This window comes from Dipteris shenzhenensis, chromosome 31 (assembly GCF_047967505.1).
Source record: "Dipteris shenzhenensis isolate YYH24624 ecotype China chromosome 31, Dip_SZ_1.0, whole genome shotgun sequence".
Classification (NCBI taxonomy): domain Eukaryota; kingdom Viridiplantae; phylum Streptophyta; class Polypodiopsida; order Gleicheniales; family Dipteridaceae; genus Dipteris; species Dipteris shenzhenensis.
In genome coordinates this window covers 550,266-564,004 of record NC_141626.1, presented here as the reverse complement: position 1 = coordinate 564,004, position 13,739 = coordinate 550,266, and the positions used below count along the sequence as shown (strand labels likewise).

At 43.1% G+C, this 13,739-nt stretch overlaps 1 protein-coding gene across 1 annotated transcript in view; it reads left to right on the top strand.

The window, feature by feature from the left end:
- LOC147880872 (dual specificity protein kinase YAK1 homolog) overlaps positions 1-7,813 on the top strand; it is a 63,369-nt gene extending 55,556 nt beyond the window's left edge. Inside the window, exons 13-18 of the mRNA XM_087402220.1 lie at positions 4,068-4,142; positions 4,241-4,315; positions 4,647-5,527; positions 5,622-5,801; positions 5,943-6,517; positions 6,685-7,813. Coding sequence (XP_087258346.1) covers positions 4,068-4,142; positions 4,241-4,315; positions 4,647-5,527; positions 5,622-5,801; positions 5,943-6,517; positions 6,685-6,758 — 1,860 coding nt within the window. The 3' untranslated portion in view covers positions 6,759-7,813. The remainder of the gene's footprint in view (positions 1-4,067; positions 4,143-4,240; positions 4,316-4,646; positions 5,528-5,621; positions 5,802-5,942; positions 6,518-6,684) is intronic.
- The last annotated feature ends 5,926 nt before the right edge of the window (positions 7,814-13,739 follow it).

Genomic DNA, 13,739 nt, shown 5'->3' with positions numbered 1-13,739 from the left:
GGGAGGATGGCTTGACCCCAACATTTTTCTTGAGCTTCTTGAGCTTATCAGCACGCCCCTTTGCCTGGCTTGCCAGGAGATCTTCGACTTTGGCTTGCTCCCATAGTCCTTGAGTCGAGGTTGGATTTGTTCGATCTCGAAAGGGGGGGGGGGGGGCAGGTCGGGTGTAGACCGATCACACTGCTGGACACTACTTACAAGATCTTAGCCAAGGTCTTGAGCTTGCGGTTGCGGCCCCACCTCCCAGACATTATCCCTGACATGCAAATAGGTTTTGCGCAAGAGCAGAGCATCCTGGACAACAATTTCACTTTTTGGGAGGCAGTGGATTGGACCAAAGAGGTGTCGCAGTCGCTCGTTGTTCTCCTCTTGGATTTCGAGAAGGCCTATGACAGATTGGATTGGTCTTCCTGGAGGGCACGATGCAAAGCCTGGGTTTCTCGAACAGGTGGATTTGAGGAGTATCTGCTCTTTATGCGGGGAGCTCCAGCCAGGCGATCATTGGTAGTCACACAGGGGAGACCTCCTCTTTTTTCGGGTCCGTTCGACAAGGCTGTCCTTTGACTCCCTTTCTCTTTCTTTTTGTAGCTAAGGCCCTGAGATATTTTGTGCACTCCCAAACGACAAGTCTCACAGGGATTCGGCTCCCCTTCAGGCAGGAGGAGGAGCTTCTAGACTCAGAGTTGTCAAGGGTACCATAGTGAGCCTAGAGGCGATTAGGGTCACTCTAGCCATTTACTGCAAAGAGTCCGGGGCTAGAATCAATTGGACCAAATCCGTTGGCTTCTTCACGGAATCAGAGGCAGTTCAGGAGGTTCGAGATTGGGGTTTAGACTTTGGCTTTCAGTGGATTCCGCAGGGGCAAACTATGAGGTACCTTGGCTGCCAGGTTCGGTTAGATATTATAGCAGAGCAGCAGAGATTGCCTCGGTGCTAGAGAGTGTGCGGTGAAAGCTCCTGACTGGAGCTCAGCTAAACGCGCACTGGTGGTAAATCAGGTCCTCGCCACGGCCTGGTACATTGCCTCCTGCTGGTGCTTCCACGGAGGTTGCATTAGGCAGCTGCACCGCTTGGTGCGAAACTTTCTTTAGGCAGGTTTGGATGGCACAAGGAACACAAGAGCCATAGTTGCTTGGCAGACAGTGATCCTACTGCAGGTATGAGGAGGTTTGGGTGTCATTGATTCGGAGATGCAGAGCAGAGCCCTCTTGGGCAAGTTGGTTGTCCGCGGTTTCACCCCGGGCATAGAGTCTCGGAAACTCCTCTTACAGCGTAGGCTCCTAGGGAACACCCTCGGTACAGGGAGGCAGTGGCAACAATCACACAAATGGATCTTTCGGAGGCCCTCCTCACACTGGGAAGGGCCCCCCCTTGATGAGGAGCCTCTTTCGAGTCTGGCTACACCTTTCCAGCGGACTCATTCGGGCCAGCCCGTCCTGTAGGGAGGAGTTTGAGCATTAGCCACTTACGTGGCACCTAGAGGTTCGAGACTCGGAGGGGCGTATGCTAGGACAATAGACGCACATTGGTTGGGCACAGTGGAACAACGGCCCAGCGAGGTCGTTTGGGGTCTGGAGGATGCTTCCATGAGAGGCAGCAGCTAGGGCACATGCGCTTTCTCACCTGAGAGGGGCAGACACCCGGATGACAAAGATTGAGGCAGCGATACCAGACTCTGGGTGGGAGGGGCTGGCTTGAGTCACCCTGGACCCCGCACTACTAGGCCGGTCGATTCCCATGGATAGGGGTGCCCCTTAGGATATGCTACTTCCAGGAGACTCTCCTCTCTTGCTGCTGCTGCTTCTACAGGGTGGGACTAGGTGGTCTCCTTTAGGTTGTGTAAGAAATCCTAGATTTACTATATTTAGAAATGTGCTAAGGAACAGAAAGGAGACTGAGATAGCAGAGAACAAGGAATAATTGTATTGCTTGAATGTCTGTAGGGTGGATGTAGTGTGTCATCCATACAATCGGGCCTCTCTTATATAGAGAGTGAAGAGTCACACATGAAAAGGTGTGTACTCCAAAGGGTGTGTGCATGAAGAGGTGTGTACCCCTTGTGAAGGGTGTGACCCTTGATGAGAGGGTACATTACAATAGGAATGTCTCTTCAATAGGATGACTCTTGTGAAGGGTTGTGCCTCATTAGGAAGTGTCCCGTCGAAAGGGCAAGGGTTGTGCCTTATAGGAAGTGTCCTGTCGAAAGGGCATACCCTTCCACAAGTGTCCATTCATCAAACCATCCATAAGTCTATAAATAGAGAAAGGAATACGTCACAGATCGTGACAGGTTGAGTTGGAGAGTGACGGGGGGGAGGTGGGAGATTTGGAGGAGCTGGAGTGGCAACGGATTAGGGTAGTAGGCTGTCTAGGGAAGGCCTGGCACATAGACCCAGACATAGTTCTCGTGGGATCAGAGGAAGCAGTTTGGCGCCTTTGGCTTTGGGAGGGCCGGCCTCCTCGTGACTTGCAGTGTGACCCAAGGGAGTGGTTTTGGCCTGTATGAGTGGGAGAGTCAGATAGAGTGGAGAAGGTGTCCTTTTCGTACACGACTCGCATTGGCCGTCAGGATCAGTTAGAGGCTGCAGCTTGGACCCCGTCGAGGGAGCGCCACTTGGTCAAGCAGGATGTCCCTCGCCTCTGGACCAGCTTGAGGCCACGGAGATCTGGTTGATGGCTCATGGAGGGCTGCCCATTGGTCCCTGGCTGGAGCAGATGCGCATTGATGGCAGATGCCTTTGTTGTGCGAGGGAATACTGGAGACGATCCCCTACTGCCTGTGGGACTGCAGGGCTGCGCAGGGAATCTGGCTGGTGATTTTCAGATTTTGGCCAGCACACATCAGATCAGAGGTACTTCACTTGGGGGGTGGTAGCATGGCTAACAGATGGCAGGCATGCCTTTTCCATTGACCCGGTGTCACCAAGTATCCATGGCCAACAGGTCTCCAAGATAGAGGCCTTTGACGCAGCACCACCCACATGTTCATGACCGACGTTCTCACCAGAGGATAGCGTCTGGGAGACGGTGGCTAGTATCACCACCTGGAACATTTGGGTTGCTTGTTGCGGTCAGGTGATTGGGGGGCAGCCGACGACTCCCGGCAGCTACCCTAGTGGCCATCTGGCAGGATATCATTTTCTGCACGCTACTTGGGAGCACGGTACGCCAGGGTCGAGAGGGACTGCCGAAAGGCGGGACTGTCTCTGCAAGGTTTGGCCTGCAGGGATTTTCTACACTCTTTCCGCGGGAGATATCCGTTGGATGTATAGACAACCTCTGTGGCTGTTAGCCCCTGTTCCATATGCAACCTAGGCAGTGAGCCGTTGCCTTGGGAACAGGCTGGTTGTTTTTCTTCTAACAGCCTTGCCTTTGTAATTACTGGTTTTTGAGCTCCTTTTGAGGGCTGAAAGCACTGGGGTTTATTTTCAAGCATTAATAGAAGTCCCTTTTTTCTGGGAAAAAAATGTCACTATAGGTTTTCGCTTTTTCTTCAGGGGCTTTGCTGGTCTGGTGTTAAATGTTTTGGCTAGCTCTTAGACAATGATTACTTTCGTTCTGTAAATTCTTTCTTTCATTCTCTACATGAGAGAGAGAGAGAGAGAGAGAGAGAGATTTTAATCCTGTTTTTTGGTCGATTTTGTTTCTTGATTTGTTTGTTTATTTTTGCTTAGTCACCTTCTTCCTTCTTCTTTATTTCTTGTTATCTTTCTCTTTTTTGTTTATTTGATGTATTTTAATAAGCTGGGTTTGCCCAAGAGACTCCGCGAGTCTTTAGAAACCCAGTATAGCTGCTTATGCTTGGGCACTGAAGATGACATAAGTGTCGCTTTGCTTGCTAAGCATGTCTACCTTTTGTTTTTCAAAAATGTTTTTTGTTAGCTCATTTTTCTTCTCTTTCGTTCTCTCTTTTATTTTCTTAGTAGAATTTTGGACTTTAGATCAACAAAAGGTATATAATGTCCTAGTCAAGAGATGTTCTAGTCTTACAAAGGTATATAATGTGTACTTTTAGTTTAGCCAAGAGGATTCCATTCTGATAATAATATTCCCTATGTCTTCTGTAGGCTGCACGGCATCCATTTGTTACAGAGGAGCCGTTTAGGGGTTCATTTCAGCCTCCACCAGAAACTCCAAGGCCGGTGAGCCTATGTTACTTCTTTGGAGGGCTAATGAAAGCTTTGCCATTTATTCTGACGTGGGTATTTGACACATATTGAGTTTTTTTATTGCTTTTCAGCCCATTCATCAGGGAATCACTGTGGATCATAATCCAGTCTCAGGTCATTGGTTTTGTGCAGGTCTCTCACCTCAAGTATGAGAATTCTATCTTTTGTTTCTACTGAAATTTGAGCATGATAAATTTTATAAATCTATGCCCTTACCTTTTTGAAAAAGTCAGTCAAACTTTTCCCGCCAATATTTTCACTCTTATAGCTTATGATTAGTCACAGGAAATATTCCATAGCATTTATTCTAATCTGATGCTGGTTGTGGACTTAATAAATAAGTGAACATACATACTACACATATATGCGTGCATGCATCCATACACACATCCCCATGCCTGCCTACCTACCTACCTACCTACGTACATACTGGACTGCTCTTTTTCCTCGGCAAGGTCTAATGAAGGCCTGTTACAGGTTAGTTCAAGCAATCCTTTTCAATATGGTAGCCCACAATATTCTGGGCCTCCTTTTTCTTGCGCGAGCAGTTACGGCAGTGCTGGAAGTTATGGGAGTTTTGGTGATGGAGGCGTTGGACCGGGAAGTAGTTTTGGGAGTTATGGGGATGCTTTAGGATCTTATGTGAATCATCGAACACCCTCAACTGTAGGGAATACAGGTTTTGGAATTAGTCCAGATACTTGGCGCAGAATGGGTCATGTGCCTCCTGGCGCGATGGGGCACACACATTTGGGATTGAGTCCATCAGGCAATTCTTTCATACCAATGTCGTTGGGTGCAAGTCCTTCAAATTTTACCCCACCAAGCCCTCATTTCCAGGTCTCCCCTGGATCTCCTTCAACTGGTTCTCCGAGCAGATATGGACCTACTTCGCCTGCACGCAGTGGTAATAATGCTGCATCTTCTTTAGGTAAAGCTGCTGCTTTAGGCCATTATAACAAGAGCAGGGGCTTGGGCTCACCTGGATCTGCAGCAAATGCCACCAGTGGTGGAAGTCGTAGTTCAGGGCAAGAAAATCCAATGCTTCCTTGGCATGGTGGTTATCAAAATCCGTATACTGGAAATGGTGAGACTAGCCCCAGTTCCTACAAGGAGAGCACTTTGCAAAGCAGTTATCCCAGTTCACCTCACAATTCTGCAATACAAGGGTCTCATCATACACCCCAGGCTAGAGAAAGAAATGGGATAGTAGCTGGAGCTCAAATACCAAACTCAAATGTGTTGAGCTATCCAACTGGTTCATTGGGTGCATTAATGTCTAAGACACAACCAACATCAGGTGGAGGTGAAGACACATCTCCACCACCTAATCCTGGTGATTGGGATCCAAATTACAGGTATGCAAGTGTTTCTTTTTCTTTCATTATGCCAACAGGTTGTTTTTATTATTTTAAGATGCATTCTGACTTTAAAGCAACTTGTGGATTGCAGTGATGAGCAATTTTTGCAAAATGATGGAGGGGACACTGTGTCTAGCAATATCTCAGCTGTACCAGCAGGAATTGAAGGGACACAAGGTCCAAGTTCTTTAAACATGGCACCAGTTCTGGGTGCAGATCCAAGTGGAAGAATGAACCATAATATGCACTTGCAGGGTGGATTAGCAGTCAGGTATAGATAGTTTGCAATCTGGATGAGTTGAAATCTTCCCTTGTTTACTATTTTAAAAGTTCCTTTTCAAAGAAGTTCATCTGCCAGGCAAATTAAGTTCTGTTGGAACAAAGAATTGTTTTGAAGAAAGGTTTTATGCAGGTTAAGTAGGGTGCCATTGTATACTGATGGCAGTACACAGTCATTGCAAGGCTATGGATGGAATGCACCCAAGCCGTCACATCATGGTCAGCATTCTCAGCAGATTTCTCCAAGTCGGCTAGGACAGCAACCAGCCCAGCTCTTGCAGCAGCAGCAGCAGCAATGGCAATATGCGTATCACCCATCCAATTTGCACTTATCCGAACAGTTGACACACACAAGCACACAGCAGAAAATCAACTATCAATTTTATGCTCAAAGTATATTTTCTCCTGCTGACCAGGCATTCCCGCATCATGTACATGCAAATAATTTAATGATAAACGGTAAGGCAGGGGGCCATGGCTTGCTTTCCTCAGCAAAGAGGGATGGCAGAACAGAGCATCCTCAAGTAATGCATTCTAGTGGCAACTTTAGTCTTCCTGTTGGGTTTAACACACTGAATCTGGGAAATGGTCATCCGGCAGTTTTTGAATTTTATGAGCCTCCATCTCAGCCTGGAACACATACACAGGACCATTCAAATTTCGTTTCTGAGACTGGGTCACATTGGGGTGCAGGCCTTCCCTACTCTGGTAAGTTGAACGCCTAGGTAGGAAGAACCTGGAGGTGCAATTTACTTTAAAGTAGACAACATATTAGTGTATGTAAATCTATATTTTGTACTTAATGGTCTTGCATTCTTTGAGCCAGTAGCCAAGCTTGAATATGTGCACATACTTTATTCTGGATGTGCAAACAGGCCGGAGAATAGGAGCTTCAGGTGGGGCTCTCCCACCCCCTCCAACCAGGAAAGAACGAAGGGCGGATCTGTAGGTCTTTCGGATTTCCATGGGGAGTATCGGATGCTTTTTATCTTGCTTTGACATAATAGTATCCTAGTCTCATCTAAGGCTGCAGCTTGGCAAGGTTACATCGAGTCCGAAGAAATACCAGGAGCATATCAATCAGGAGCATTTTCAAGCATGGTGATGATGCTGCTGCACCCAAATGTATGATCGGGAAGCAGATTATCCTTATGCTAATGGTTTCTGACTGGATTTTGGTGGACAATTTGCTAGCCGTTTCAAAGGTAGCATTTTTCGGGGGAAGTTACTGTTCCTTTCACCCTTTTCCTGCATTTATTATATACCTCTTCCATGGGTATGCCTAATAGCTATGCGTCCTGGTCATTGCCCTTTTTCGAAGATTCTGCTGTTAACCAGAGGGCAATGTAATTATGAAAGTCAATTCATCTTTCCCAATCTATACCTATTCCTTGTAGCAGTGGCATGTGTTGTGATGTCCATGGAAGTTTGATCCGCCCAAAGACAGGAGGTTATTATATGCTTTTGGCCTGCTGGCATTAAGTGCTACATTGGGAAATTGCGGAGGACCATGCTGACAGAAAATACGATAGCTCATTTTCTTCCAAAAACTCCTTCGTTGGTTTGAAGACACCCTTATTTTCACTTTGATCCTGTGGGGCGGATCGACATTATGTAACTTGCAGCATATGAGATTATGAACAGCCTTGATCAAAGATTCAGTATTGAGGGCATAGTGCAGCAAAGTCGCTGTCCACATCTCATGTTCAATGTTGTCTTTACAAAGACACCTGTGGAGTATATAATCCAATCATACTCCTTTTGACTCAATAGTGCCCCATATTCAATAAATCCTTTTTTTCAGCAGCCCATGACATCTGAAGGTGGTTAACAAGAGCAGAGGGCCTGGCAAAATTGGCTGTGATTTTCATCCTACTTTTGTAAACGCTGGATAGCTAAGATCTTACAGTATATCTCATTTCTACATTATGGACTTGAAGTCCTTGTATTCTATGTTGGTAGTCCCAGGTTTACCCTGGCATCCATAAAAAAACCTATTTTTAATGTGATGCAGTTGTCCGTGCGACAATTTAATGAAACTATTTTTTCGAAGATAGTGTAAACTACATGGGCATAGCATATGAGAAGCTCTTAAAAACTAAAAATATTTTCCCTTTTTGAAGGCTAGAAGCAAAGATGTTCTTAACTGGCAATTGACAGTGCTCATGTCTTATTAAAAAAGGGAAGACAAATGTGATAGAGCTACCATGGAAAATATCTTTTTTGTCTTCGTTAGCTTACTAATTATGTGCATAGCTTGGAAGGTATATGGCCTTTTAATATAGGTGGGCAAAAATTCCAAGGACCCCTCATAGGTCCTTCCTTTTCATGGATCTAAAGCCCATCTATGTATGTTTTTGCATTCACAATTGGTTCCATGGTGGAGCTTGGAGTTCAACATTTTCTTGAAATTGAAATGCATGCTAAAATTCAATCATATATACTTTTGGAGAATTATCAGGTGGGAAGCTCCTCAAGATAACATTGTCCACGTAAACTTTTAGGGTGGAGTGTTCATTGCACCATCACCAAACTAATTTTGGATCATTAGAGGCCAAGAAGAAAAAAAGTTTATGTAAAGAAATGTGTGTGTGAGAGATCTTCCTTGAGCTTCGATATTCAAACATTTGTAACATCCTTATGAATATCACCAAAACAAGCTTGAGCTAACCCAATGCACAGTCGAATCACTCTCCCTAGTATCTTGAATGCCGTCTTTAAAATCAAGGATTGAAGTTAGTGAGAGAATGATTTTGTTTGAACATAAAACATGGTCTATACTTTCCTCCTCTAACTTCTTCTGTTATATGGGGGGTTATCCACGCCTGTCCTATGTCATTATAGTTTTACCCTTAAAAACCCTATGCATGGTTGAATTCGGTTGAGGGACATTAACAAGAAGCATAGTTAAATTTTCGCTCTTTTTACTTGATGCTCAGCTGCACTTGTTCAAAAGAATTCCAAATCCTCATACTTTGACCCTTTCTCTCTCAATTGCTTAAGGGCCTTCATGGTCTCTCTCTCACTTGCATTTTTTCTTCTACATTGTCAAGAAAATGATACTCGTCAAATAATACCACTAAATGCAGTTTCCTTTTAATTGAAAACCTCTCTCTCTCTCTCTCTCTCACACACACACACACACAAATTATTATTCTTCCCTTTATAATCCTTCGAAAACCCGTTTAAATTATCTTCCCTCCCCCTAGGTTCCCTTATTTTCTCCCTCCTAATTTTTCCTAATTTCCCCCAAAATTTTTATATGTTTTGCAGAATTTTCTCCTTATTTGTTCCTACTTTTTTCTAAATTTTCTCAACTTTTCCCTAATTTTTTATATATTTTTCCTAATTCCCCCTCTTTTCCCTAGTTTTCTTTAAACCCGTTTAAACTATCTTCCCTCCCCCTAAGCTCCCTTATTTTCTCCCTCCTAATTTTTCCTAATTTCCTCCAAATATTTCCTATTTTTTGCCCAATTTTCTCCTTATTTGTTCCTACTTTTTTCTAATTTTCCTCCTATACTTTTCCCTAATTTTTTTAAATATTTTTCCTAATTCCCCCCCTTTTCCCTAGTTTTCTTTATTTTCGTGAATTCTCAAATTCTCCTAATTATTTCCTCTTTTCCCTAATTATTTCCTAGTTTCTTCTTAAATTTTCCTGTTATTCTCTATTTTGTTCTAAGTTTCTAGTTTCCTCTTAAATTTTCTCCTAATTTCTTAAATTTTCTCCTAGTTTCTAAGTTTCTTCTAATTTTTCTCTTAAGTTTCTTCCCTTTATAATCCTTTGAAAACCCTTTTTAAACTGCCTCCCCCCCCCCCCCCCCCCTCCCTCTCTCTCTCTCTCTCTCTCATTTTTCCCTCACTCTCGCTCTACCCTTCCCTCCTACTTATGAGAATATGAGGGACTCCCTTCTAAGAACTCCTAAATTCCCCTAAGAACTCCCAATTTATCCCACTGGCCTCTCCATCTATTTATACCCCCCTCACCGAATGCACACCCTCACAAAGCTCTCAATTTCCCTGTGCTTTCTCTTGACTACACCCGTAGCCCGCCATCGCCTTCTAGAACTATAAGCAGCTTGGCCTTCAAGCCACCTTCACTCCCCTCATTACTACCATGGTCCCTGACCTTTTTAGTGCAGTGTGCGTACTTTGCGTCCCCTCTACTAGGGCCAAGCTCTCTTCGATTTATGTGACTGCGACCTGTTGCTATTGGTGCCGGCTCGCGTACTTGAGCTGTTTGTCTCTGCAGTGCTACCGGACCCTGCCTTCACTATCACATCCCGTAACCCTCGTTCTCTCCTTGATTGCGCAATTTTCCAGAAACTCAGTTGTCTCTATGTACACTACATTCAGGTCTTTCACTACCCCTTTTTTCCCCACCATCATATTTACGTTAACCCCCCCTCCCCTCCCCTGACCCCCCCCCAACCCCCCTCTTTACTCTATTTTCTTCCCCCCTCCCCCTTATTTTCCCTCAATTTCCCCCTCTATTTCTATATATTTTTAGCATGTGTCTTTAGTTTATTTTCTTTCCCTCCTTACCCTTAATTTTATGCAATTTCCCACTCTATTTTTTAAATAATCCTAACTTATCTTTCTATTTCTAATTCCCCCTCTATTTCTTGATATTTTCAACATGTGTCCTTACTCTATTTTCTTTCCCTCTTTACCCTTAATTTTCTGCAAATTCCCCCTTTAATTTCTTTATAATTCCTAACCTATCTCTCTATTTCTTCCTAATCTATCTATCTCCCTTAACCCACCCCCCCGGCCCACTATTTGTTTATGCTTTAAACGATCTCTTTCCAATTTCTTCCCCCTCCTCTCCTTTTGAAACTCCTTCCAAAATTCCTCCTCTTACTTATTCTCTTTCTCACCTATCACACATTAACCTATACCCCCCCACCCCCAATTCACTATCGTTCCCACTTCATTACAATTAGTTCTAAAACTCACCTTATAATTTCCCCCTCTCTTTCTTTATTTTTCACTTTCCTTCCCCTTACTCTTTCTATAACTTTAATTTTACCTCCCCCTTTTCGATTTTTTCTTTTTTCTTTTTTGTTTTCCTTGCTTGTTTTTTCCTCCCCCTTCTCTCCTTTATATAATTCTCCCTCCCCCTTATCTTCCATCTTCCATGTTCTCGTTACTTTGACCAATTCTTTCCAGCACGTTTTCCCTTTCCCTCCTTACTTACCTCAAGTTAATTCGCCCTACCATATTCACCTCAATTGACTCACCCCACTCCACAAGTTATAAACCCACCTTTTTACACCTTTAATACCACTCGATCATCGAGCTGTTTAAGTCTGTGTTCAAGCTACTATTTTATTGTGACCTCGATAACAAGGAAGGGGTGTTTATGACACCTGTCTTCCCAATCAAAGTTAAGTTGGTTCTTACCATGTTTTCTTGTTGGATGGTGGTAGGTAGGCAGACTCCACTCTTCAATAAAAGTGATGCTTGCCAAGACTTAACCAACCTCAACTTCTATACACTTTCCACAAAGTCATTTCTACAAAATGGCCCACTGCTGGTTTCCTTTATAAACAAGGATTCACCGACTTGTACAAACTTTTCCGTTAATGCAATTAGTCCTATTCCATTGTCTAGCTTTGCTCTTTTGTCTTTTCACTATGCAAAGGGCTGTTGTCAAGTCTTCCACACATAGGTCGTTTCCCTTGCAACTTCGGACGGTTGCACATAGTACACTTAAGTCATTAAGGCCTTTTTGGCTTCTTGATTCCCTTCTTTAACTTGTTCTTTATTTGTTTTGTTTTTTCTAATAAACATCTTTCTAATCCTTCTCTTGTCCTTGCAGAATTATTCATCGGATGTCACACTCCAAATCCAAAACTCTCAACAGCTCACCCTTGATTACGGATCCCACCTCCCAAACAATACATTTAAGTCATCATGGCTTTTGGCCTTTTGACTCCTTTCATTTCTCTTTTGAGCAATACTGTTTTATTACACTTACCTTGTTAGTCTTTCCCTTTTTATATAAAACTCTTCTAACCTAGATTATTGTCATAACTGTCCACTTCCTTTACTTGCCTAATATTACTATAACCACAACTTACCCATATATCTATTAAACCAATTTGCTTCCATACTGTTTACCTACATCACTCAAGTACTTCTCTTCCACTCCTTTTCCATTACTTTAAGTTGCACTTCTCAATACTTCTTATTCTCTTCAGGTAGACTGTAGGTCAATACTTAGAAGAGGAAATGTCACAACTACACACACACACACACACACACACACACACACACACACACACACACACACATGCGCTCTCTCTCTCTCTCTCTCTCTCTCTCTCTCTGTGTCTCTCGGGGGAGGCTAAAAACTACCAAAGTTACCACCATGCCACTATCAACCAAGGTGGTCATGGAGCAATATCCATTAAAGACATGAGAGATCTAATACAATATTGGTGTATCTCGTTAGTGCATGTATGTCCCCTTAACCATATTCAATCATGAAAGAAGGATTTTACTATAGCTTGCTCATTATTGCTTTCATGGGCTACTTTCTTAAAAAGGGGGGAATCTTTCACAATAACTTTAATCATTAAAGACCAAAAAGAAAAAATGTTTATGTAAAGAAATGTGTGTTTGAAAAGTTTTGTAAGCTTCAATATTCAAGCATTTGAACATCCTTATGAATGTCACCAAAAAAATCTTGACGTATGCCAATCCATACAAATCACTCTCCATAGTAACTTGAATGCAACAAATTTAAAATCAAGGATTGTAGTTAGTCAGATAGATTAATTTTGTTAGAACATAAAACACGATCTATGAGCAAACTAAGTGACTATATTTCTCTCACCTCTAATTGCTTCCTTTACATGGGGATATCCACGTGTGTCCTCTTTCATTTGAGCTTTAACCTAAAAAAGCCTCTGTACAGTTGAATGTGGTTGGACATCGACAAGAAGCATAGTTAATTTTCTCTTGTTTTGACTAGAGGCCTAGTTGCACTTAAGTTCTAAACAATTAAAATACCCTATGCTTTGAAATTTTCTCTCCAAATTGGTTAAGGTCCCTTCATGTTCCCTCCCTCACCTCCCTCTCTTACATTTTACCTTCAGTGGTGTCAAGAAAATGACACTCACCAAATGCTACCACTAAATTTAGTTTCCTTTCCATTCAAAATATCACACACATGATGCAAGGAATATAAATAAATTGGGATGAAGGCAATTAAGGATATGAGTAGATGAGAAATGCATATGTGCTTTGAGTGTATGAACAAGAAACAAATAGTGAATAATACTATCTCGCTTGCAACCTTCGCCCTTAGAGTCGCCCCTTCTATGTTTTGATCCATGACAATGAAAGAACTTGCCGTACAATTATTTTCATCGTTTTGAAGAAGATGTTTTCTATGCACAGTGCAAACCAGTGGTCCCTATTCCGCAACTCCCACTCTGCTACGTCTTGGTATGATGTTCAAGGAGATAGTTCATACATGTGTGTATGCCCAAAGAACAATTTTGGAAAGGCTAACTCTTCGCAGTGCTTGTCTCTAAAGATGCTCAAAGGTCAAAAACCTTCAGATGGGGCTACTAGCATAGGGCTTGTCCTTGAAGTCTACAACTATTGCGTTGTGTAAATCCTAGCACGGGCTTGTCCTTGAATTCTACAACCAACACTATAGCATTGTAAGCTATGAGCCTTGGTAGAATGTTTTGCGCTATGTTGACATCTACGAAGATACTAACATCACTACCTTGTAGTATGAATTGTCCATCGTACGTCAACTCTTTGATCAGCATGAAAGGAATTCTTATTAAAAGAAGGCATGCTTCAATATCGTTCAATGCGCTTGTAACTTGGAATGAGGGGCCATTGTTGCATTCTTACATGAGAAGGTTGTACCAAGCATTTATTTGCTTGGTACATACAAGCGGGGCAT